The 27,191-nt window shown below is 42.9% G+C and overlaps 1 protein-coding gene across 1 annotated transcript in view; it reads right to left on the reverse strand.

Annotated features, from left to right (window-relative positions):
• Positions 1-3,795: 3,795 nt before the first annotated feature.
• Positions 3,796-27,191, reverse strand: part of spire2 (spire-type actin nucleation factor 2) — a gene marked incomplete at both ends in the record, with an annotated part of 52,877 nt that continues 29,481 nt past the window's right edge. The window contains 8 exons of the mRNA XM_080027744.1: positions 3,796-4,177; positions 8,656-8,753; positions 9,426-9,453; positions 13,043-13,110; positions 13,199-13,336; positions 13,562-13,689; positions 22,600-22,795; positions 23,219-23,406. Coding sequence (XP_079883870.1) covers positions 3,796-4,177; positions 8,656-8,753; positions 9,426-9,453; positions 13,043-13,110; positions 13,199-13,336; positions 13,562-13,689; positions 22,600-22,795; positions 23,219-23,406 — 1,226 coding nt within the window. The remainder of the gene's footprint in view (positions 4,178-8,655; positions 8,754-9,425; positions 9,454-13,042; positions 13,111-13,198; positions 13,337-13,561; positions 13,690-22,599; positions 22,796-23,218; positions 23,407-27,191) is intronic.

Raw genomic sequence — 27,191 nt, forward strand, 5'->3', positions numbered from 1 at the left:
TCCTTGTGATGTTCTTCTGCATTGTTCTTGTACTTTCCTAACTACAAAGATCATGTCTGTCGTACTGCGGTCTCTCCTAAACCCACACTGTGACTTTGGTAGGATGTCCTCGGAAATGTGAGACACTAATCGAAAGAGCATGACTCTGGCTAGCACTTTGCCAGCAACAGAGAGAAGGGAGATTCCCCTGCTGTTGCCACAGTCAGCTTTATCTTATAGATTGTAACTATCTCTGCATCCTTCCACTCCTGGGGGATGGTTTCTGTGGACCAGATGGTATTTATTAGCTGGTGAAGCCGACAGGTGAGGAGGTAGCCACCATGTTTAAACACTTCAGCAGGGATTCCATCAGGGCCAGGGGCCTCATTTATAAAGCTTTGCGTGGGATTCACGTGGAAGCTGGCGTACGGAAGAAATGTAGGATGTACGTGCGAACAAAAATATTCGGATTTATAAAACAGTGCGCACTCACGTCCTACGCCTGTTTCCCTTTATAAATCACAATCTACTCTAAATGTGGCGCAGCCTTTGCGGGCTTCACGTACCGCCCATATTTACCCATACATAGTCATCGACACGCCCGAATTAATATCATTTACTGAGTCCATGAAGGCGGTAGTGGCAATCGCCGACTGAAAGGGAAATGGAAAAATAAACTCCACACGGTGTGGATCACTGCGGTCACCCCGAAGTACCCGTTGGAGAAGTGGCGAACAGGGAAAATATAGTTTGGTGGCAGTGTGAGCGTAAAGGCGATAGAGTGCAGCCTGTGGCGATCTCTGTGAACGCTGTGGCCGAAATAAAAAGAAGTGATCCGACATAAAAGTGGACGCAAACAAGTGCATATCCTCACACAACAGTGTTTGTGCCACGAGCGGGGGGCACTGAGACCCCCCATGAGATACAGATTCGGAGAATTCATCCCGGGGCAGTGACGGGCGGCGGAGGGTTAATAATAAACTTCACAGTCCCTTTCAAAACACAATTGCGACGTGCTTAAACACAAAGAAAAACACATAGATAAAACGGACTAAAAGCCGTGAAAAAAATCACAGTAGCCTATGTGATGTACAGTAGGCTTATCATTAGTGTATGAAAAGGTGCACTCCTGTCTGCCTGACTGAGGCATCGAGAACAGCGTCAGTGTAAAAGTAATAGGCTGTATTCCACCTCAATATTATCAGAATTAATTCCACAACATGCAGATAGGTTATTCTTTAATAACTGCAGAGCTTATTCGAACGTTGCTATTTTGTTTTTATTTGCACTCATATGTCTCCGTTTGTAGGCTATTTAAGATCCTAATTCGTTTTGTTTTTGTTGGTATCACTCCATGGAAAAATCCGTGGAGGCATTTGTTCATTAGTTGTAAGAATGGCTTCATCCGTTTTGCAAAGGAACTCCCAATATATGATAGACCTACATGGCTTACAATAGGCCTATCTGGATACATTTTACACAAACACATTCGTTCTCGCACTTCATACATGTGCCGACGGAGTCGCCGTTTCTCCTTTCTCCACTTTCTGTGCGTACGCATGGGTCAGAGTTTGCGTGGAGGACCGCACATCTCCCGTCAAGTTTGGTTTTTATAAATCCCAATATTTGCTTAGAAATTGGCGTGCGCCCTCTTCTGGGCGTACGCAACGTTTATAAATGAGGCCCCAGGACTTTTCTTGTTTTTAAGGTTTTTGATGACTTTGTGAACCTCAGTGAAACTGGGCGGGGAATCCAGATGATGAACAAGGGGGAAGTTTGGGAAATCTGCGAGTATGGATGGGTTAGAAGTGTTTTGGGAGTTGAGGAGAGTATTGAAATGCTCAGGCCATCTGTCCAGGATCTGTTGAGTGTCCTTGTGTAGGGTGAGTCCATCAGCCGATCGTACTAGTGTTGTGCTTTTCCTCTGGGGACCATAGATGGATTTGATGGCATCATAGAATCCATGGGTGTTATTTATGACAGCGTAGACTTGTATCTCGCTGGCTTTCCTGGTCCACCAGTCATTTTCCATGACTCTGAGGGTGCGCTGTACTTCGGCTCTGATGGAGATGTAGTGAGTCTTTGAAGTGAGGGATTGTGGGTTAGCTAGGAGAGCAGCATGCGCTTTGTGTTTTGACTGGAGGAGGTTGTGGATATCCGGTGAAGTGTTGTCAAACCAGTCTTAGGGCTGTAATGTGACAGGTGAACACAGCATGCAGTAGGTAAACAGTTAACACTCACTCAAAGTCAAGCCCTGCTTGTGTTTGTCATTACATTTTATTGCAGTTGAGGCTTAATTTAGTGTTTTACAAAATCAGAGCAGATTGCAAAGCGTCCATCATGGGGAGTGAGAGAGTCTTGCGTCAGTTAAAGGTGCAGTCTGCAGCTTCACCCCACCACCATTACATTCACAGTGTCACCGCCACCATTCTTCATCATCCAGCCGGGGCCTGGGAGGGACTTTATCTACAAGCACGTCTGAAAGGCTAAGGAGGCCTTGCCACGCAGCAGCCATTCCTTACAAATCCCTTTTGGGATGATTCAAAATAAATGTTATGCTGTGTACAAGCTCATGTTTTTTTTTTTTTTTTTTTTTACAATTTGTGTGTCTCTAAGTTACATTCATGACAAAATCAAGGCAATCACAGGGAGCTACAGTACGATGCTAAGGTAACGTGTTGATTCTATGCTGCTATCTACTAAACACCACCACCTAACCTTTTCTCACAGTGTGTACTCCCTTAAACAGCCTAGCCTGGTCAGACCAGATTGATTTAGTGAGCTTCACATTCCTTTCTCTCCCGCAAATAAGTCTGGTCTTTCTCCAATCTCTGTGGGGAGGAGCCCGGCCCTGTCTGTTAGTGGAAGGCAGCCCCTGATTGGTTCTTGTAGACGTTGACGTCAACATGGATCGACGAATAAGAGATATGACTGATCTCACAAGGCTAGATTGACAACAACATGAACCAATCAGAAGCTGCCCTCCACTATAAGGGACAAATGTTAGGTCAGAACACGGGCTCTGATTGGCCCGGCCATTTTTTGACCGGCTTCTCCCCACAGAGATTGGAGAAAGGCCAGACTGATCAGTGGAAGAGACACAAGTGTGTGTGTGAGTGTGAGTGTGTATGTGTGTGTGTGTGTGTGGGGCTGTGTGTGTGTGTGTGTGTGTGGGGCTGTGTGTGTGTGTGTGTGTGTAGTGGATTAGAGTCACTCGATTTTGACTAAAAGGGTTCTACGCAGCTCCAGGTATTTATATAATGGTTTATATATCGTCCCATAACACATTTAATGCTCAGCAAGATTCAAAGAAGCACCCTCACTGGATTATGTATCCTGGTTCCTTCTGTGGACTTATTTTATGGCTCTTCTGAGTCACTACATATGTGCATGTAACCAGTAGAACCCTTTAAGAACCCCACTTGTTCTGTGTGCGTGCCGGGGAGCAGTGTGTGTGTGTGTGTGTGTGTGTGTGTGTGTGTGTAGAATAGGGACGGGGATCAATTATTTGTATTGCTACCATTATAGAGACTCCTTAACCATCCGACTCTTTATGGATACCACCATCTATATCTTTCTATTATTTGGTGAAAAGACGATGCAACAATACCTTTTTTTTTTAAACCAAAAACTAATTTCTCACCCAAACAACTGTATTATTGAAGTTTCTCGCCAAAAACAAAATGTTCTTTTCCTTGATGTAACATTTGAACACATCATGATGATCTTTGTCTTATTATAATTCCACTGAGCTGACCTGAACACATCCTATCTGTTACCCGGTTTTGATCCCCATCCCTATGTGGCTTTAACTACTCATTGGTTCACGCGGTTGATGGCCTTGTTGTGGAGCTGCGGCGAAGCACGTGACACTGACGCACCAGGCGGCTGCTGTTGATGGAGCTGGGTGTGACTCTGTGACTGTGGCGTGGGCTGACAGGGAGGGAGCGCTTCGGGACAAGTGTCCAGGTGGGCCTGACGTTGCAGCTGTGGTCTCTGAGCACTAGCGCTAGCATTAGCAGCTTTAGCTTCTCTTTTGGGAGTGTTGTTGAGGATGTCCAGGCTCCGGCGGCTGGAGGAAATGACGTCGGCCACAAACTTGGTGCATTCGGCGCAGATGTCGCGCAGCGTGCAGCCGTGGGCGTAGAGGTGGGGGAACTCCTCCTCCACCGAGCGCCGCGACAAGCTGCGCAGGGACCTGCACAGGCACAAAGAGTTGTATAAACTGTTAAAAAGGTGAGGTAAACTAACCAGAATAATCACACATATTCATTTATATTAACTTTTTAGTACCTTGACATGACGAAACAAGTCAAGGTACTAAAAAGTTCATTTTAGCCTGTATACAAGAACACAATGTATCAAGTTATATGAACCTTTTTGGAATGTGTGAAAAATCTTTTTGGTTCAAATATATTCATTATACTCATTCTAGCATTCTGGTAGTCTATTTGCAAATAGAAAGAATATTGAGTGAATCCATGTAACGAGCTAGCTTTTAATTAGAAAACACGGCTGCGTTGCCCTAGTTCCAAAGTGCATGTGCATCCAGGACACACAGTTTATGATACCACAGACAATAAACAAATAGACAATACATCAAAAAGTTGAAAAGCTCCAGTGAAAATCAAATGCTGAAAAGTCTTTTCTGGTTTTATGTGAAGGCATCTTCTTCAAGCATATTTATTTTGAATCAACTCAATATTTTATTTAAGTTTTAATGAATTCCTTTATGTTCTCTATCTCTAATCGTCACACATGGTAAAATGTAGGGTTAGGATTATCAGGACAGCTGGGCCAAGGGAAGACTGAGGGGGAAAAAAATCATTCATTATATTATACAAAATTATAGAACGTCGGTTCTGTATGGGTGAAGTATTCCTTTAAGAAATGATATTACCTGTAATGTGTTGCCTTAATTGTAAAAATACATCCTGTAACCTTTTTGTTCAGTCTATAAATAAAGAGGTGCATTGGGAGGTGAGTGACCCGTACTTTTATTTCATAGCAGAGACCTCACTTTGTTTAAGTCCCTAATCTTAATGGAAGTACTACTGTCAAAAAGCAAATATATTGTCGAGTTATTTTTAGTTTTATAAATCAACATTCTCATAGCCATCAACTCCTCAGTCTGGGATATAATCAAGGATCCTATGATAAGAGATGGCGTGTGTGTTTGTTTAGAAAAGCGAGTGAAAGAGAGACGGCAGGATGCATGGCCATGAGGTGATGTACTGTATTTGTATTTGTTTATGTCAAATAAAAATGGTAATATGACCATGGTGAAGCAGAGTATGCTTTGATTTAGTACCGTTCATAAACACAGTCTTTTCATGTCTGCCTGCTGTAAAACATTATTGTTTATTATAAGTCACTGGGAAATCATACTCGTGCGAAGGCATTTGTAATAACTTTAATGAAAAAGCATTTATTTTCCCTAATGGTCTTGTTTGCGGTGTTAGGTCATTTATGATCATCAGAGGACAAGTTAGCCTTTCTTGATGTTTAGGGTTTACCTTTAACTAAAGTAGACTTTTATTAGGATACGTTTAGTGGAATAGTGAAGTTGCACTTATTTATTGTAAAACTGCCATGAATGATTCATTCAAACTTTTTATTACTCATAGAGGGACATAAAAAAAACGGTAAGTTATTTGTTGATAAAGAAAAAAATCATGAGAGGGGATTTGGGAAATTATGCTGATCATAAAAGGGAAGATTTATTTGATGCTATTTTTATTTGTATGTATTATGTAGGTATATGCAGTAGCACTACCAGGTCACACACACAAAAAAAGCACATGAATAATGTAATATCAAAAACCAGTATGACCTATGTTTTATTTTTCTGATGTCTTGGAAACTGAATTTTTTCTGCTACTTATATTAAATATTTTTTTTAATATGTTTGTTGTGGCAGCATTACAAAATTGAATACAAACTATTTAATGACACATAATGCGTCTCATTTCTCACAGTAAACCAGCTGAGAATCCAGAAACATGACACTAGGCTTAATCTTGTTCACCTATCTCAGCTTATTCAATAAGAACACAGCGTAATAAATTGTATTACAGCAAAAAATATGAGTAGAGATAAAGGCCAGTTTTTGTGATTAAAATAATACATAACATTTGCTGTTATAAAAGCTACTACTATCGATGTCCTTACAGCTGTGTGGTCAGGTAGTGATGACAGGTGTTAGACAGCAGATCAGCGCGAGCGCACACACACACACACACACACACACACACACACACACACACACACACACACACACACACACACACACACACACACACACACACACACACACACACACACACACACACACACACACACACACACACACACACACACACACACACACACACACACACACACACACACACAGAGAGAGTGAGGGCATTAATGACAGCTGGGTAATTGTTACATAATAATGGCTGCTTAGAGGCCTCAGAACGCACTGATTATATAACAAAGGGAATGGCGGGGATGGACACTACTGGTTGGATTGTGTAGGTTATCTGTGATTGGTTGGAGGCTGGATCTGCTTAGGGTGGACCAGGTTAGCATCAGTGGCCTGAGGAAGGGGCAGACCTGATTAGATATGACCTGTCTTCTTAACCTAGGGTGTGTGTGTGTTTGTCCTTGGATTGAACGAGCTTCGTGATTGGCTGACAGACTGTGGGGCATGTGTGTGTCTGTGTCACAAGCTAGGAGTCCATCCAAATGTCACGTCAACTTTACCTTGGGTGAACTTTGGAAATGACAGACAGGAAAATGAATTGAATGTCCTGAGATGGGCCTCCCCAGTCCCCAGCATCAGAACAGTAGCCACATGGAAGAAGAAGAATGGAGTGATAGAGCCCAGGTAGTGGGCCTAGAGGCTGCAATGACCATTACACCTCATCATATTCACATATTAACACAGCATATACCACTTTGAGTCAGAGTGAAATATCTCAGCAACAACCAGATGGATTGCCTTGCCTGCTCTAAAACAGCTGTTCTAAAAGTCTTCTAAAGCATTGGATTGACATTAAAGGTCACATATAATGGCTTTTTTTCCCAGGTTAAAACATTGTAATTTGGGTCTATAATAGAAACTGTTTTCATGATGTACTTTACATTACATAACATCACATGTCATTTAGCAGATACTTTTTTCCAAAGCGACGTACAACTGGAGCACACATTCATACACCGATAGCAGCAGCTACCACGCAGGGTGAAAGCTAACTATCAGGAGCAATTTAGGGTTCAGTGTCTCTTTGCCCAGGGACACTTGGACATGTGGCGGGGAGACGGGGGATTTGTCACAGTGCCATTGCTGAATCTCTTATTTTTAACCTTTGTCTGAAACGCTCCGTTTTAGAGCCTGTCTCTTTATGCCCCGCCTTCCAAAAAGCCCAGTTTGCTCTGATTGGCCCTGAATCTAACTGTCGGTTTGAATCCAAGGCTGCGTTGCAATTCCCAGACTATCTGCTATTCAGTATGGTACATTTTTTTAGGATGTCCCAATTCTTGTGGTCATATTTAGTTTGCCTCATAATACCTGGATGTCTACTACATCCATCCAAGATTTTTAGTGATGTATTTGGGCGATTCTGACCCACAATCCAGTGCGCAACGAAAGTTACGTCACATCGACGGAGCCACCGTATGAAAACAACCAGCGATGACACAGATATTGCAAGAGGCAAGATCAAGGCGAAATGTTAAGATGAAATAAATAAGTAAAAGTAAGCCCCAATTGTATGCCTACTGCATGCTAACTAGATTATTTTCAGATGTAGTATGTAGAATAGAAAAAAGAAAGAGTATGAGATTTGGAACGCAAGGTAACAGCCAATTAGATTCAGGGGGATCTGGGGGTGAGGCTAAGTTAGGTTGGTAATGAGGAGGCGTGGCTTCCCATATTACATAGACATCTGACTGGGGTTTCAGAACACAGGTTTTCAGAAAGGTGGAGGTGGAGAAAGAGAGAGGGTTGTTCTCTTTCATACTGTGGTAGTCTTTAGTCACACTGGGGACCCATATTAAAAGGTGAAGTAAGCTATTTATTTATGTTAATATAAGTGTTAAATTGCTCTTTATTCATACAGTGATCACTTATATAATGTGCACGTTTCATAAAGCCGATCTCTCAGTCACTCGCTCTGCATGTAATCGGCAAATAAACTTTTCAGGGATCCCACTACTGATAACCAATCAGAAGAGAGAACACTACAAACCGGCACCCGTCTCACTGACGGTGCACGTGTATGCGCCTACAATGGCGGAGCAGGTAAAAATTCTTCCCAATGTCTGTTTTGAGGGTTTTTATCATGTTTTATCACACTTATGGATCTGAGATGATGCTAGATAACTCGCTGCTTGAAGACCGCAGTGCATTAATGTGGTGACGTAGGGACGAGGGAGGGGACTGCTAACTGCAGTCACTGACAGGAAGTCAGCTAAAAGAACCATTGAGCTTACTGAACCTTTAATGCTGAAAAAACATAATAAAGTGAATTTTTGCACAATAGGTGACGTTTGACTATCTCTAACTACTGGGTGGATTTACTGCTCTAAAACCACTGTTCTAAAACAACTTCTATAGCATTGGATGGACATTAAAATGATATTCAAGCCATTCTGCCTCTATGACAGTTTTCATGAACAGAGCCTTACTTATAGACTTGGCTTTTGTGTCCATGGCTCTTTGGAGTGCTGTGGAAGCCCACAGTGTACACAGGAATATGGGCCATCTTCTTAGAGGGGATCTTCATCTGCAGCACAACAAGAGGAAAAGAAGAAGAGAGAGCGAGAGAGAGAGCACAAGAGTGAGAGAGAGAGAGAGAGAGAGAACTTCACTGTTAGGGAACACAGCACACTTAATAGTAAAAAAATATGGTCATAAAATAATTAGTAAATTATCCCAAGTACAGACACCAGAGATTCAAACACACAAAAACACAAAGTACCGCAGACTTCCACCACACAGTGTTACCATGATCGTCACAGAAGAAACACATATTATTTAAGTCAAAGACAAACCACAATGATGTTGCACAACACATATGAGTCACAGCACGCACAGCAAACGACAGCACTACACACACACACCGTTTGGAATCAATTAAAAAAAAACACACACACACAACATCCAAACAGCCTCAAACTCAAACCTACAGAGCACAGAGCCACACATCCAACCGGCACTGAGGCGACAAATCAAAAAGCAGACAAAAAGAACAGAAGAAGTGGTGTCAACAGAAATACCACACACTTCACTAGAGCGATCTGCGTGACACACTGACATGATATGTTAACATGAGGCACATTTATTTTAAATCCATTCTTGGTGTTGTAATATGGAGGAATAAGCACAGAAACAAAGCAAAGATTGTCTGATGGATTAGACTCACTGATCATCACACTATAGATGTTCTTATAAATACCTTTGCACTGCAGGAGCCACAGACAGACCTAGAAGAGAAACAGAAATGAATCATAGATGGATAAAGCTGATTCCTTGACAGGTAAGATTTTGTATGTGCTTCTATCATAAAATGACAAAGCTGCTACTAGGACATCATAAAGCAGTAAGGAAAATATATATTTATGAGTTCACAGTTTTGGACACCATTTTGTATGAGTAGTTACAACATTACACCATGGGCATTGTTTTATTTTGAAAAGTGTTGGGGGAACAGAACATTTGGACCTTCAAAGACATTGTTTCCCTCATTCTGGAGACTTTAGAAGAAAGAAAATAACCAAAAAGAGGAGTATGCTTTACAGTGTTTTGATACTTTTATCATATACAGCAATTACTTTTACCGACCTCAATCCTGGCTGGAATACTCCACCCAGCTACGGTAATATTGAGCATGTCCCATGTCCAAATGTCACCACTTAGGTCCCCAGAAATACACCCACCAAGTGTGAACGGACAAACTGTTCTCTAGATTGTATATGTTTTCTTGTGCAAATAAACCTTTCTCAATTTGTTCTTATTTATTGAGTTTGTCTCTCTTACGACCATTTAAAAAATAATATATATACAGTATATGAATATTTTTTCACATTATCCACACTATATAAACTGTGAACAGAAACTGCAGGACAAGAATCACAAACAGCAAACACATTCAGAAAGTAAATATAAAAAATCAAACAAGAGGTAATGGACAATCGCTTAAAGTTGAAGCGATATATTTATGTTAATATGTGTTAAATCGCTCTATTAATCATACAGTGATCGCTTATATAGTGTGTGCGCTTCATAACACAGCTCTCTCTGCATGTAATCTGAAGATAAAGCTTTCGGGGATCCCACAACCTGATATCCAATCAGAAGAGAGAACACTACAAACGGGCACGTCTTTCTGCCGGTGCGCATGCAGAGCGACAGATGGGTGAATGTTAATGCGCCTACAATGGCGGAGCAGGTAAAAATCCTTCCCAATGTCTGTTTTGATGGTTTTTATCATGTTTTATAACACTCACGGATCTGAGATGATGCTAGATAACTCGCTGCTTGAAGACCGCAGTGCATTAATGTGGTGACGTAGGGACGAGGGAGGGGACTGCTAACTGCAGTCACTGACAGGAAGTTAGCTAAACTGACCATTTTGCTTGCTGAACCTTTAATCATGGCATTCATCTCCAAGGTTAAAAAAAATTGCTCACGGTGCAATGTTTATAACAAATCTGTCTGACTAGCTAAATAAACAGACTATTTTTCCCATCGCTTTTCACCCAACTCCTATGACCCTGCGTTCCAATCCCCATACTTCCATACTATGAAGTATGCCAGAAAAAGATTTAGGTTGTCCCAACACATGCAAGTCAATTGTAGTATGCTGAAAATACCTAGATGCCCCTATGTAAAGCTGGCCTGGCTCCGCCCGCCTACCTACTTCCGCCAAACTTCATTTTCCCTTCAGTAGTCAGTCTGGGTCTGGGGCGTATCAGTGGGATCCTGCTCGAACAGATTTCTGAGTGTCCAATCAGCGAACAGAGCGAGTGGCTGAGAACGATGACGTCGAAGTCGCGCTCCAGTTTCAGTTGAATGCTGCGTTCCATTATACTCGGAACTCGGAAATTTCCGACTTGGTAGTTCCGAGTTCCGACCCGTCTGTGTTCCAGTGCATCTGCTCGCGAAAGTATGGACGCCTAAAACCTTTCTCGTCCAAATAACTAAACTTTAGGCTCTAGCAAGCTACCGTTGCCAGGTACCGGTAGATCCATAGACTACAATATGTAGTGAAGTCAGAAATTCCCAGTACAACTGGAACGCACCGTCAAAAGCCGGCTCATGACATATACGTCACGACCAAACGTTATGCGATTGGTTGGCTGATCTAGAGTGGCACTGGGCAGATCCAATAGTTTTAAACTTCAACAGACACCCGCCTCCAAGTGAGTGAACGTTGGCCAAATAGAGCAGTTCCAGACCTTCTGTAGAAATGGTCTGGTAGCACCAGGCTAATGTAAAGCGCTATATAAATTAAATATATTATTATAACTCCAATAGCATTTTGCAGTATTCCTCTTTATTCTTGACATTTCTCGACATAATGAAAAAAAAATCTTCCTTATTTGTTTCCCCTCCTGTGGCCCTAGAACTCTTCTGTACTTTAGTATATAGTGTAGTAAAAAGAAAAAGTATGCGATTTGGAACGCAGGGTGATTGTTATAGAAACTGAGAATTTAATAAGAAATAAAAGTGGAAATTTTAGGTTTTGGAAAACTGGGATTTGCTTCCGCAGTATCTTTAAACACAGAGGCTCAAGCTACAGTCTGTGTTTACACAACAAGCCAGCGCCCCATCCCCCCTAAGCATCTTAAGGTTAAGATTATCATACATCCTAAAGCTTTAGAGCTTTTTCCCCCAGCAGCAGCGTAGTTGGAAATGCTCTTAGTAATGATCACAGATTAACAAGTGACTCCTGCACGCTGTTAGTGGACTAAGAGGATCTAAAGAAGTCACAGAGCCTTTAGGAGGAACTATAGAGGGCAGCTTTACATTTTAAGACGTCATTTTTTGAGCTTTGTTAAAAGGTGAATTAAGCGATTTATTTATGTTAAAATCTTCCAGTCACTCGCTCTGCATGTAAACGGCAAATAAACTTTTCGGGGATCCCACTACTAATAACCAATCAATCAGAAGAGAGAATGCTACAAACTGGCACCCGTCTCACTGCGGGTGCACGTGCAGAGCGACAGAGGGGTGAATGTGTATGCCCTACAATGGCGGAGCAGGTAAAAATCCTTCCCAATGTCTGTTTTGATGGTTTTTAATAATGTTTTATCACATTTATGGATCTGAGATGATGCTAGATAACTCGCTGCTTGAAGACCGCAGTGCATTAATGTGGTGACGTAGGGACGAGGGAGGGGACTGCTAACTGCAGTCACTGACAGGAAGTTAGCTAAACTGACCATTCTGCTTACTGAACCTTTAAGTGGCATTTCATCAGTGTTTAAATGAGAAAATAAAACTATACACAGATGTTTTCAACAACTGATAGTTTCAGCTAGCTTCTGTTGTCATCCTCCTCTTTTTCTTCATCTCCTCTGGCTGAAATGCCACTGCCCTGATGCTGGATTTTTTTCTGATTATGTATTTTCAAAGTTTTCCATTTAGTAATGTTTTTTCCCTTTATTTATGATATTTATACAGCAAATCTAACACTAAAATAACATTAACAGATTCCCAATAGATGACATGCATTTCATGAAAACTTGGAGGAGCCACCACTGCTTCACTTTAAGCATGAAGTTGGCCTCCAAAGTCCGCTGAGGAAATATTTCGGACACTAATATGTTGTAAAAAATTGAATTAAGATTTTAACTGTGGCTTTATCCAACATCTAGACTTTTATTTTTTATTTTAAGACGCTAATTTACATGAAAGTAATAAGTTAGATAGTGTCAAAATACTTTATTTATTATTGAAACATTTCAGAAGAAATTGTTATACAAAAAATATATATTTTTCAATGTATGTAAATCAACAGGCAACGTTTCATAAATGATATCTTTAAGTTAAAAATGTTTTCTCTGTTACCTTTTACATAGAACGCAGGTAGACGGCCATGAGAAGAGGGGGAATTTCACTCTGCAGCAACAGCAAACCTGAGACACACACACACACACACACACACAGTACATTTACTGTAAACGCCGCACAGTGAGAAACATAAATGAGATTGGGTGACATTACCTTGCCTCTCTTCAGATTACTGTAGAGCTCTTTGTTTTGCAGGAACTTCTCCATCTCTGCTTTGACCAGCACGCGGCGCACGTTGATGACCTCATCCACCGTCAGGGCCAGGCTCTCCACAGGGTGACTGAACTCCTCCTGAACACACACAGGAGATCAGCCAGGCCAAGAAGAACACTCAATAGTTTACTCTATAGTGCACTCACTTTAACATGGACTTCCTTCAATTATTGGGATTTCTAAGTATGTACTGAACCCTATTTGTTCCACTAATTGTATTTATTGTATATTCTGTATTTTTGAGATCATCATAGCATCGGGGCACAGTGTAGCCATCTGACTCGAAGGCGAGGCTTAACTCACCATCCACTGGTGCTTATCCCCGGCTCTGGAGCCAGACCTGGTCCCTGGTCCCTCTGTGGTCTCCTCCACTGAACTGAGAGACAGGCGGGCCGGAGAGGGAGGCATCCAGCCAGGGACAGGGAGGGAGGCTGGGGAGAAGAAGGGGGGGGGGGGGGGGCGGGCAGGCATGGAGAAGGGGAAAGAGATGGAGAATGTCATGACTCACGGCTCGGCAGCCTCTCCTTCTCCTCTGTATGTTTTCCCTTGTCTGTCTCTCACTCTTGTTATTCCATTTGTCTGTCTCCCTGTTGGCATGTGGGCGTGGCTGCACTCCTGGGCAGACTGCTCCAGGTGAGGATCGTTGGCTAATTAGACCCTCTCTACTTAAGCCTGTGGACTCCAGTCATTCAGCGGCAGAGTATACTACGTACCAGAGCGGTAAATTACCCGAGATCAGGATTATCTATGTTTGTCGTTTTCTTTCTAAGTCTCAGTTGGAGTTAGTTTTAACTCTGCTCCTCTTTTCTTCCGTGCCAGTTGCCTCCACTGTTCACCTTTCCTGCTCGCCTGCCTGCGGGTTCTGGATATCCACTAGTCCAGTGGTTCTCAATTATTTTCTGTCATGCCCCCCCTAGGGGACAGACATTTTTTCGCGCCCCCCCTAAATTGAAATACTATTGAGAACCTGATAATATTTATTTATTTATCTGTACAAAACCACTGTATGAGTTTCTGGCATGAGCATTCTGCATACAATCACCTTATTATCAAATTAGATAACAAAAATTAGCTGAGATAACTTCTGCAGCAAAAAAATTCAAAGTTCAGTTTATTAGCTCAATTTGTAACATTTAAACAAGTCTCAGCCCGTGTCTCAGGACAGAGAAACAAGAGCAAATGATTCACTGAGGTTTGCATTTCATTAAAAAAAAATTTAAACTGTAAACATAGTTAAGGTGGTGTTTTTTTATTAGTATAGGCCAATAGGCCTTCTGTGATGCGATAACCAATAATTCATTAATGTTATTATTAGTCTACTTGCTTGATTTATTTTTAAATAGCCTACAGAGACACTTGGAGACACATGTGGACATTTATTTACTGCAAATCGCGGCCTTTCGCGCGGATATGACCATACACAAGCACACATCGCGCTTGCTAGCACTTAAAAAAAAAAAAAAAAGGTCAGTTGGAAATCAAGGCAGCCCGCGCCCCCCCCTGACAACTCACGGGGGGGCGTGCCCCACCATTTGAGAAGCACTGCACTAGCCTCTGCTCGCCACGCCATTCAGCCGTCCAGTGTCCTGCCAGCCTGCCTGTAATAAACATTGTTCTAAACTGACTACCTGGGTATCTGTTTGCATTTGGGTCTATCCCGAGCTATCACAACAGAGAAGAAGCAATAAGACTCTATAATAGGAATGAAATCAAATCCATAAGAGTGAATGAGGCAACATGTCCATGAATTGCACATCAGTCTGTCTCATCCAGCTCTATCTCAGATCTCAGTCGCTTTCAGAGCGCTTGTCCATCCACTCCAACACTGTTACTGTATTATTCATCTGAAACCCAGTGGAGTGATTGAGGCTGTGCTGCTACAGCTGTAACTTAGTTCACAGTGAGAGGTCTGCTCAGCGGCCGGCTCTAAACAGAGGATGGCTCAGTTAACCAGTGGTGTGTGGGAGGGAGGGGCCACTTCAAAGCAGTCCACACTAAGACTGCACGATATGGACAAAATATCATATCCCAATATTTTTAGTCTGAATGCTGATATATTTTACGCATCAGATAATGTGGAAAGGTATGGAATAGAAATATTTATCAAATCAAATAAGCACTCAATTTCAAGAGGTGCGTCCAGTCTAGTAATAATTCCGGAAATAATTTCGAGACACTGGGTGACATGGGGAGTGTCGCACACACTTTCTGAGCGATGTATCTGACATAGGCCTGTCAGTTTGGGCTCTAAGGTAAAGTAAACTAATGTGAGTGTGAGTGTGTGAGTTTGTGTGTATGTGTGAGTATGTGTATGAGTGTGTATGTATTTGTTTATGTCTCTGTGCATGTCTATGGGGGTGGGAGGGTTAGGTTCTTTTAATTTTTTTTTCTAGATTTTATTAGATGTTTTGTTTTTGTATTTTTTTGTTGTTTTTATTGGTTGTAAGGCACTTTGAGTTTGAGCTACTCTTGAGTATGAAAAGAGCGATATAAATAAAAATGAATTGATTGATTGATTGACTGATTGATTGATTGATTGATAAACATTGTGAGAGGAAGGCTAGTGCTGGCCCATATACATCCTCAGTACACATCATTTGGACCAGCTGCCTTTGACAGCCGTGGCTTACATCCTGACATGCACACAGAGGAGCCCCCCCCCCCCCCCCCCCTGTTGGCTAAGTCACGTACTACACAATAAATCTCATCCACATCTTGAAGTGCCTTGTCTCAGGCTTGTGGCATGCAGCAAACAGTTAACTCTGGAGCTGTACGGCCAGGCTGCTAATGCATGGATCACAGATAATAACCCCCCCCCCCCCCCCCCCCCCGGTTGGCTTATTATGCCATTAGCCTCAGTTACACTTTATCAGCACATCTTTATATTTGATTAGACTCCATCACAACACTGTCAGCAGAGGGCTGTATGGACTGTACCACACTGGACTCACACATCACTGGGCTCTTATTCCAGTGAGGTAATGTGGTTGGTGCTTGAAGTTTAACTGAGGACAGACTGGAAGTAGGGGACACGGTTTCTCCACAAAAAGTCAATCAATGCATTGCCTTGGCTGTTTAAATAAAACCCTAATTTCTTTCTTCTTTTACTTTGAATTGATCAGATGTTCTAAAGTTAAAGGGCAATGGAAAAGGGGTTGTGTTACATGTTAAAGACCTACTTCACCGGTGGGAATATGAAGGTGTATTGAATTCTGAGATCCTATTTAGTGTAAATGTGCAAAAAATCCTAGTTCATCCTAGCCTGAGAAAAGGCAGAAAGAGTGTTTTACGGTCTCACTGTCTAACCCTACATTTTCCTTACTGTGACATCACAGTAAGGGCTAGGATTAACAGGACAGCTGGGCCAAGGGAAGACTGAGGGAAGACAGAGGGAAGAAAAACCTAATTCATTATATTATAATAGTGATTTTATAATGTTAGAACACCTGTTCCGTATCGGTGAAGTAAGCATGAGAAGTAAACAGTTTTGTCATCACTTTTGTACTTAATAATAGGGCCTTCTTTCCATGGCTCAAGGCAGAAGAGCTGGAATCTTAAGTAAGGCTGTTCAGACTGGTAGATCTAGTGCACTCAGTAGTAGTTGTTGGTGGGGGCTTGGGTTTGATGTCAGTTCATGGCCAATGTAAAGTATAACTGGCACTCTGTCTCCCTCTGTGGGAGGAGAATTCAAACTGCAGCAAAAGTCATTTTTTCGTCTGCGGGTTTTTCATTGCAGCTGATGTTATTAATTGTCTCTTGTTTAGCTAAATAGAAGAATCTCCCCAATTAAATGAACTGTTGCAGTGTATGGCTGTGGTTTATACTGTATACTCAGAGGCTGTACACTGATGTTAACTATAGAGCAACACAGAGATACTTAGACTATGTGTGTGTGATAGGGTTAACGTCAGCTCTGTTCTACTCCAGTGTCCTAGTAAACAATGACAGTGTCTGACAGTGAGCCAGCTTCAGTTCAGTGACATTAGTGGAAAATCAAGGCTATGAGCAAAACTGGAACAACTGCTATTTTCTCTCAACAGTGTCACAGTGTGTTCATACTGAAGCATTAGGGCCATGGGAGACAACAAAATGAGAGGAGGGCGTTTTTTTATAAATGATGCACTTCAAGAAAAACATTGAAATGTTGCAAATAAAGTGGATGTACAATTTTGTGAATAAAGACAAAACTTATTTTCCACATTGTATTTGGTCTTTATTCTCAACCAAGAGCTTCCTCTTTATTCTGGACATTTCAACTTTATAATCAAAGTGCATAATGAAAAGAAATATATTTATCTTTTGCATAGCACTGTGTAGAGGTAACCATCTCTAAACTGATGAACTAATACTAAGGTTTCTGCTGTGGTAGGTGTTGCCAGTCTTACTCAGTGGTGAAGGATTACATCACTTGCCCACCGACAACTAAGAATATACAGTGGCTTGCACAAGTATTCATACCCCTTGAAATTTTCCACATTTTGTCACGTTACAACCACACACGTACATTTATTTTATTGGGATTTTATGTGATACACCAACACAAAGTGGTGCAACATTGTGAAGTGGAATGAAAATGAAACGTGGTTTTGATTTTTTTTTATAAATAAAAAACTGAAAAGTGTGGCGTGCAAAAGTATTCAGCCCCCTGAGTCAATGCTTTGTAGAACCACCTATCGCTGCCATTACAGCTGCAAATCTATTGGAGTATTTCTCAACCAGCTTTGTACATCTACAGACTGATTATACACTCAACAAAAATATAAACGCAACACTTTTGTTTTTGCTCCCATTTTTCATGAGATGGACTTAAAGATCTAAAATTCATTCCAGATACACAATATTACCATTTCTCTTAAACATTGTTCACAAATCTGTCTAAATGTGCGATAGTGAGCACTTCTGCTTTGCTGAGATAATCCATCCCACCTCACAGGTGTGCCACATCAAGATGCTGATCTGACATCATGATTAGTGCACAGGTGTGCCTTAGACTGTCCACAATAACAGGCCACCCTGAAATGTGCATTTTTTTGCTTTATTGGGGGTCTGGGGACTCAGAACCAGTCAGTATCTGGTGTGACCACCATTTGCCTCATGCAGTGCAACACATCTTCTTCGCATAGAGTTTATCAGAATGTCAATTGTGGCCTGTGGAATGTTGGTCCACTCCTCTTCAATGGCTGTGCAAAGTTGCTGGATATTAGTGGGAAGTGGTGCACGCTGTCGTATACGCCGGTCAAGCACATCCCAAACATGCTCAATGGGTGACATGTCCGGTGAGTATGCTGGCCATGCAAGAACTGGGACATTTTCAGCTTCCAAGAATTGTGTACAGATCCTTGCAACATGGGGCCGTGCATTATCTTGCTGAAACGTGAGGTGATGTTCATGGATGTATGGCACAACAATGGGCCTCAGGATCTCATCACGGTATCTCTGTGCATTCAAAATGCCATCAATAAAATGCACCTGTGTTCTTCGTCCATAACAGATGCCTGCCCATACCATAACCCCACCACCACCATGGGCCACTCGATCCACAACATTGACATCAGCAAAGCGCTCACCCACACGACGCCACACACGCTGTCTGCCATCTGCCCTGAACAATGTAAACCGAGATTCATCCGTGAAGAGAACACCTCTCCAACGTGCCAGACGCCATCGAATGTGAGCATTTGCCCACTCAAGTCTGTTACGGCGACGAGCTGGAGTCAGGTCAAGACCCCGATGAGGACGACGAGCATGCAGTTGAGCTTCCCTGAGACGGTTTCTGACAGTTTGTGCAGAAATTGTTTGGTTATGCAAACCAATTGTTTCAGCAGCTGTCTCAGTGGCTGGTCTCAGACGATCTTGGAGGTGAACCTGCTGGATGTGGAGGTCCTGGGCTGGTGTGGTTACACGTGGTCTGCGGTTGTGAGGCCGGTTGGATGTACTGCCATATTCTCTGAAACGCCTTTGGAGATGGCTTATGGTGGAGAAATGAACATTCAATGCACGAGCAACAGATCTGGTTGACATTCCTGCTGTCAGCATGCCAATTGCACGCTCCCTCAATGCTTGTGGCATCTGTGGCATTTTGCTGTGAGACAAAACTGCACATTTCAGGGTGGCCTTTTATTGTGGACAGTCTAAGGCACACCTGTGCACTAATCATGATGTCAGATCAGCATCCTGATGTGGCACACCTGTGAGGTGGGATGGATTATCTCAGCAAAGCAGAAGTGCTCACTATCACACATTTAGACAGATTTGTGAACAATGTTTGAGAGAAATGGTAATATTGTGTATTTGGAATGAATTTTAGATCTTTAAGTCCATCTCATGAAAAATGGGAGCAAAAACAAAAGTGTTGCGTTTATATTTTTGTTGAGTGTATTTTCTCCATTCTTCTTTGCAAAATAGCTCGAACTACAGATTCAGCATCAGATTGGATGGAGAGCGTCTGTCAACAGCAATTGTCAAGTCTTTCTCAATATTCTCAATTGTTTTTAGGTCTGGACTTTGACTAGGCCATTCTAACACATGCCTATGCTTTGATTTGAACCATTCCATAGTAGATCTGGCTGCAACTACCCTATGTTTAGGGTAGTTGTCCTTCTGGAAGGTGAACCTCTGCCCCAGTCTCAAGTCTTTTGCAGACTCTAACAGGTTTTCTGCCCTGTATTTGGCTCCATCCATCTTCCCATCAACTCTGACCAGCTTCCCTGTACCTGCTGAAGAAAAGGACCCCCATAGCATGATGCTGCCACCACCATGTTTCACTGTGATGATGGTGTGTATAGGGTGGTTTGTAGTGTTAGTTTCCGCCACACATTGCATTTTGCATTCAGGCCAAAAACTTCATGTTTGGTCTCATCTGACTATGCATGGCTTTTGGCAAGGGTTGGAGGAAGGTGCTCTGTTCAAATGAGATCAAAATTGAAGTGTTTGGCCTTAATGCAAAATGCAATGTGTGGTGGAAAACTAACACTGCACATCACCCTATACACACCATCCCCACCGTGAAACATGGTGGTGGCAGCATCATGCTATGGGGATTCTTTTCTTCAGCAGGTACAGGGAAGCTGGTTAGAGTTGATGGGAAGATGGATGGAGCCAAATACAGGGCATATAACCTGTTAGAGGCTGCAAAAGACTTGAGACTGGGTGTAGGTTCACCTTCCAGAAGGACAACTACCCTAAACATACAGCCATATTTACAATGGAATGGTTTAAATCAAAGCATAGGCATGTGTTAGAATGGCCCAGTCAAAGTCCAGACCTAAAAACAATTGAGAATATTGAGAAAGACTTGAAAATTGCTGTTGACAGACGCTCTCCATCCAATCTGATGCTGAATCTGAAGCTTGAGCTATTTTGCAAAGAAGAATAGACAAAATATATCAGTCTGTAGATGTGCAAAGCTGGTAGAGAAATACTCCATTAGATTTGCAGCTGTAATGGCAGCGATAGGTGGTTCTACGAAACATTAACTCAGGGGGCTGAATACTTTTACACGCCACACTTTTCAGTTTTTTATTTATAAAAAAAATTTAAAACCATGTTTCATTTTCATTCCACTTCACAATGATGCACCACTTTGTGTTGGTCTATCACATAAAATCCCAATAAAATAAATGTACGTGTGTGGTTGTAACGTGACAAAATGTGGAACATTTCAAGGGGTATGAATACTTTTGCAAGCCACTGTATATATTTTTTTTTTATTGGACATAAAATCCATTTGGTTCTTTTTTGCGTGGCAGCAGAAGAGTGCACATTCATTAAATAAAAAAACTTAACAGGCAACTAGTTTCAATTCAAAGTTATAATAAGGCAACTAATGCTGGGCTTACACTACACGACTTTTAATGCAAATTAATAGTCGCGGACAATCTTCCAATGTCGGACTGAAATCACAGGAGTCTTGCTGGAGTTGTGGCGGTGCCCGTAATCTCAGTCGTTTGGTGTGAGGTGGTCTGACCCGATTTCAGCCAGTCTTCTTCCCGTCTTGATGTTAAGACATTATCAAACATGTTTGATATTATCGTTAGTCTTAGGGGGTTGGCTCAAGCGAAATGACGTAAACACTGTCACAGTGTTTGGGGCGACTGTGGCTCAGTTGGTAGAGCGGGTCGGCCGATGATCAAAGGGTTGGAGGTTCGATCCCCGCCCTGCCACCTGTGTCACAGTTGTTGTGTCCTTGGGCAAGACACTTCACCCACCTTGCCTCGTGTGAATGTCGATAGTTAGCCTGCTATCGGTGTATGAATGTGTGTGTGAATGGTAACGTGGGAAAGGAAAACAGGTCTCCCTTGCAAAAGAGTCTTCGGTCTCAATGGGATATACCTGTATAAATAAAGGTAAAAAAAAAAAAAAAAAAAAAAAAAAACACTCTCGCATGCACCAAGCACAACACAGGAGGAGCGGCATTAGTCTCGACCTGTGTCCGCCTGTGAGGCACTTTTTCCCGGCACTTTTACCTAGTAGCCTCGGCTGGAGAACCAAGCTGACAGCTGCGCAACCGTAACACTTTACTGTCAAATTTAGGGTTAGGAGTTACGAGTTATTAGGGGAATCAGCAAATAAAGCTGGTCAAATAACTACAGGATGTCCCCCACTCTGAATATTGAATTATCTTTTTATTTTATTAAATAGGCCTATAATCACAATCGCGTTTGCAGTTTTTTAACGTGATCATGCATGACATTTAGCCTACGTGATAAGGGCATAAAGTCAAATCTCATTCTGTGACTGAAAACTCAGAGAACTAATGACTAGTTAGTCTAGTTTTCAGGTGTGAGTTGATTGTCTTTAGATGTGAGAGGGTGTCAGTCTTCATTATTTTCAAAGTCTTTTAAAAGTCCTCTAGTGTAAGCCCAGCATTAGAAAAGAATGAAACGGAAAGTGTCTGCTGCAGCGCAGAGGCGTGTCACAGTAGCAGAGTCTCCCGTAGAGAGAGGAGAGTTTACCAACAAGACCATGGTGGAGGATCATGCTTCATAGTGGAAAGCAAACACGCCTATTTGGCAATATTTTGGATTTAAACCCAATGCTAGGGAACCTGAAAACGTAGGCTAAACGAGTCAGTCTGCAAACGGATGAAAGTGGCAGCAACTGGAGGTAACACACACACACACACACACACACACACACACACGCGCATGCACGCACACACACACGCACACTGTTTGTGTGCTGCTGCTCCGTGCCGATGACAGGTTGCAGTTTGAATCAGTAACACCAGTGTTGACACAAGTTTATTGCCCAGCGGAAGTATTTCCACACCATGGCATCCCAACTAGTACCAAGGATAATCACTTCTATAATACACTATATACGGTACACAGTCTACTGACCTCTGTGGGTAGGAGGTGGGCCAGCACCAGCCAGCATCCTGGAGCGGAGCCTGACTGCCCCTGCCTCAGAGAGAGAAGGCAGCATGTCTCCTCTCAGCAGGGCCAGGTCATGCTCTGAGAAAGAGCGGTCTCTCTTCAGGGGCCCGGGGGAGCTGTCTGCCCGACGCAGCTCCACCATGTCTGGGGAGTCCTCCTCCTGCACACAGGGGGAAACCAAGGATGGAGGGTGGGGGTACGGGAAGGAGATTGTGAGATCGCTTTGGATAGTCCGGTTTATTTTATGACATTTAAAAGCAGACCGGACAACAGTGGAGGCATAGAAATCATAGGAGAGACTCAGTGGTGGACAGTCACAAAGTCAAACTTACTTGAGTACTGAACTTAAAGGGATAATTAAGTATTTTTGAAGTGGGGTTGTATGAGGTACTTAGTTAGCATAGCCCGTCTGCTACCTAATGGAGATGGCGGCACTCGTTTGCATAGTGATACATGGTTGAACTACACTTGAACTACACAAGTGCAAAAATAAAAGGCTATCTGCTATCTTGCCCCATATCGTGCTCAGGCACAGTACCAGACAAAACCATTCTCCTTCCAAAACCTCAGTGTCTGGCCTCACCTCAGATGTGTTCATCTCCTCCATCTCTGCCAGTGTAGGAGCCTTGAGCAGGACGCGGGGTCGAGGCTGCTGCTGGCGCGACCCAGCCCCAGACACAGACCCAGCCCCAGGCACAGACAGGTCCATGCAGGAGGTGGAGGTCACATGACAAGGACCAGAGTGAGCCAGGCAGGGCAGAGAGCCGAACGCTGAGGGCAGAGAGAAGAGACCAACGCTGTTGAGAACTAATGAATCAGAATACCTGGTACTGTTGATGGGAAAGTTTGGTTTTCACACCTAAATTGAAGGTAAGGGTCTACAGTCAAAACCAAAATTATTCATACCCCTGGCACATTTTGACTTGAAGTTACTTTTATGAAACCTGCAAGATTTTTCTTGATTGGAAATGACACAGGCTTCTCCCAAAAGATATTAAGACGATGTACAAGAAGCATCAGTGTGGGAAAAAACGTTGTTCAGCTTTTATTTACATTAGTTACATTACATTTACATTAGTTTTTATTCTTTTGGAGGCTAAAATGAATAAATAATTAGGGGCGCGATCTCTTGAGTGACAGCTATCCGCCCGTTGTCCAACACGTCGCCTTTGGAGGTCAGCTAGATGGGCGTATCTCCCTCCCCCTTATGTCACATCGATGCCCTTTTTCGGGAAGAGGAGTGAGGCGGAGGAAAAATCTCACAAGATGGCGACGAGCATAAGCCAGGAGAATTGGCTGCAGTAGGAATAACTGAGATCAGCCCGGATGCTACAACCATTTTATATACAATCTATGCTCTAAACACAAGACTCTTAACTTTACTACAAACAGCACTTTATGGAACAATAACGTTTATCTTATCTTAGGTCGCTCACTTTTATACATCCACAGAAAATAATCACACTCTATTATCATTTGGCAGAAACGCTTTACACAATAGCCCACAGCTTCACTATTCTGGTTCAGTCTCACCTGCCCCGCCGCTAGTTGGCCAATAGCTGCTGGTTTTCCTCAGGAGTGGGTGGAGACCAAAGCAGAGCAACAAAATAAAAAAGGACAGTGATGTTGAATACACAGAGAACCTACTAAACTGCTATTAGCATCCCTAAAGGATGTCAGCACGTATGAGGCCTAATAAAAGAAAGAGTAAGACTTAGGCACCCTATGCAAGTTGCAATCATCATTTTGCTAATAATTCCTTTTCCATTAATCTGATTCGTCCTTTTCACAAACCCAGAACAGCTGTACACACAAGGCAATTTATCCAGTCACTGTGTTGTCTGTCCAGTGTTGTTTACGTGGTGTGGTTGGCGATGTCACGGCCTACGCACTGAATAACACTGACCTTGATCTGTAAATATCTGATCGATATTTATGAAATGCAATGCCAACTCTGCATGCATTGTAGCCCGTAATGGAAAAATACTCTTGTTACACTCTACAGCCTTCATCTTGTATGCAGTGCATCACTGTAGTGTGTGTGTGACCCTCACAGGCTACAGTACAGTCTGTGCTGACTACAGAGTCATTATTTAGCAGAGTGGCTGGTCCATTCACCTTCAACAAGGCATTTGCCTTCTGGATAGCACAGCAAGAGCATAACAAGAGTCATACTGGGGACTATATTGAAATAATATCTAGGATGTTTTCTATTTAAAGTAGCTATGTGGAGCTTTCAGTTTTAGTTGATTCTAGCGCCCCGAGATAGTGCCCATCCACTCAACTCAGAGTACATGTTGTTGCCATCTGGCATTCGTCTAGTTTAAGTTCTCCTTCGTCCCTGCCTCCATTTGAGCAACCAATGCTGCCAGCATCAGGTAAATGTTGCTGATGCTGATTTGATTTTTGTGTTACTGATGATGATGTTGATGCTGAAAGCCGGCTAACTAGTGGATGCTAGGCTAACAGAAGTAGGAAAGCTGCCCTGGGACTGCTCTCTCAGGGGCCACTCACACTAGGGCCGCGGCCCCGTGCCCAAGCTCATTTGCATACTAAAGTCTAGAACGTTTGGCTAGTGTGACCACGCCATCCGTATTCCAGCACGGAACAGCCCCTTGGCCACGGCACACTTGGGAGAGGTGTGCCGTGGCCAAAGTACAGATGCTAATGAGATGACACGCGCACGTGAATTTATTAAGGATGCATAGTCCGTTAACGTCCGCTGCCTTACTAGTTGGCACCAGAATTGCCCACCACTTGGACTTGTAGCTACATAAAATGTGTGAGAATTAACGTGTGTGTAGGCCTAGGTGTGGGCTAATAAAAGAGGGAGAGAGCTAAATAGGTGAGCGCAGAAAGCAAAGCAAAAAGGTTTTCGTGTTTACTCACGATGATTTTTTTCTTTTTCCTCCCGTCAGCTGTCATAATACTGCCTTTACGCATGGCGGTGGAGACGAACCCAACACAACACACAGCGGGACTCCGCGGCCCGGTGATAAGGAAACAGTAGCCTACACTATGGTTTAACAAGAAACTTTATAAAGACACTTAAAAAAACGATCTCTGCCCATACAAAAAGTTCTGACTTGGATTACTTGATAGAGCGATCGATGTGTATAAAACCATCCGGTGTATGGTCTGATGACGGCCCGTTATATTAATAATAAACAGCGTGCTGCACAAATATGAGACTGTCCACCGCGACCTATTACGTCAAGGCTACTTTTTAAAAAAAAAATAGCTTAAGGATTCTCGTTGCTCTAATGTGGAAGTGGAATATATGATGCAAATTTGTCCGGATGAAAATATTCACAACCAGTCGTATAGCCTACAAGTAGACTACGCTCCAAATCCTAAACGCGCACGGTGACGTAGGCAAGGTGCAATCGTGCCCAGGCCACGAGCAGTGTGACCACGGGCCAGCGGGGGGAGGGGGGGAATTGCGCTGACTATTCCTGCAGCACGGAACAGGCAAACGGCCCTAGTGTGAGTGGGCCCTCAGAGCGGGAACACTCTTTCCTAAGAGCCCGAACTCTCTGGCCATACCTCGGGTGAATTTTGCCAAACAGCAAGACTCAATCCCCAACGTGGCCCGTTGATGCTGTTGTTGTTGTTGATGACGATGTTGTTGACGGCACACTGCCCTTTAAATGCTGCTTTCATTGATGATGATGCTGCTGATGGCACATAGCACTTTATCTTGGCACTTTGTTCTTAAGCACTTTATGACTCCCCAGGTTTGTGTACATACTGTTGTGTTTTGTGTCCACTGTTGATATGTATTGTTGTGTGTTTTTAGCCACTACCTCCTTTGCTGTAAACAAAGTTGCCCTCTTGGGACATTAATAAAAAACCTTGAACCTTGAACCCCCCTTAGGACAAAAGCGGTACTGTTTTTAAGACATCTGCGCTTGCTGTCGTAGAGATCTTTGCTAGCGCGTGCCGGTGGCGCGTGCTATTGTTTAGGAAGCGAATGAAAGAGATGGTAGGATGCATGGCAATGAGGTTATGTATTTTCTGAAATGTAACAGATTAATAATGGTAAATATGACAATGGTGAAGCTAGGTAAACTCTTACACAGGATGTTCCAGTCTGCCTGCTGTAAATCATTTTGTCCCGGGAAAAATCTAACATATGCAAAGGCATTACTATTGTTTAATATTATTACTGTGACATGCACAGGCCTGGAATACAGATATGCAAACAGGAGCTGAGAGTCTCCAGCTACCAGTCCACACCCCAAGAGTGTCCATGGATAACCAGCGTACCAGGTCTCTGACCTAAGTCCCCACAGACTGGGCTACTGCCTCCCACTCAACATAGACAAGTTCCTCGTAGGAGCAGCTTTAATATAGCCTGGAAATCCAGACCTATATCTAGAACAACAGAGGGTCTGGCCACGATCAATAGTAATTCCCAACTCAAGGGGCGGCTCCTACTCGTGCATTTCAAATGCCACTGCACGCAATTGGATAGCACTACAACCAATCAGGGCAATGAACAAGGTGACGTATTAAGCCCCGTTCGTTTAGCGACCAGCGGAATTAACTGTTAA

The sequence above is a fragment of the Ammodytes marinus genome (assembly GCF_949987685.1).
Source record: "Ammodytes marinus genome assembly, chromosome: 5".
NCBI classification, from domain to species: Eukaryota; Metazoa; Chordata; class Actinopteri; order Uranoscopiformes; family Ammodytidae; genus Ammodytes; species Ammodytes marinus.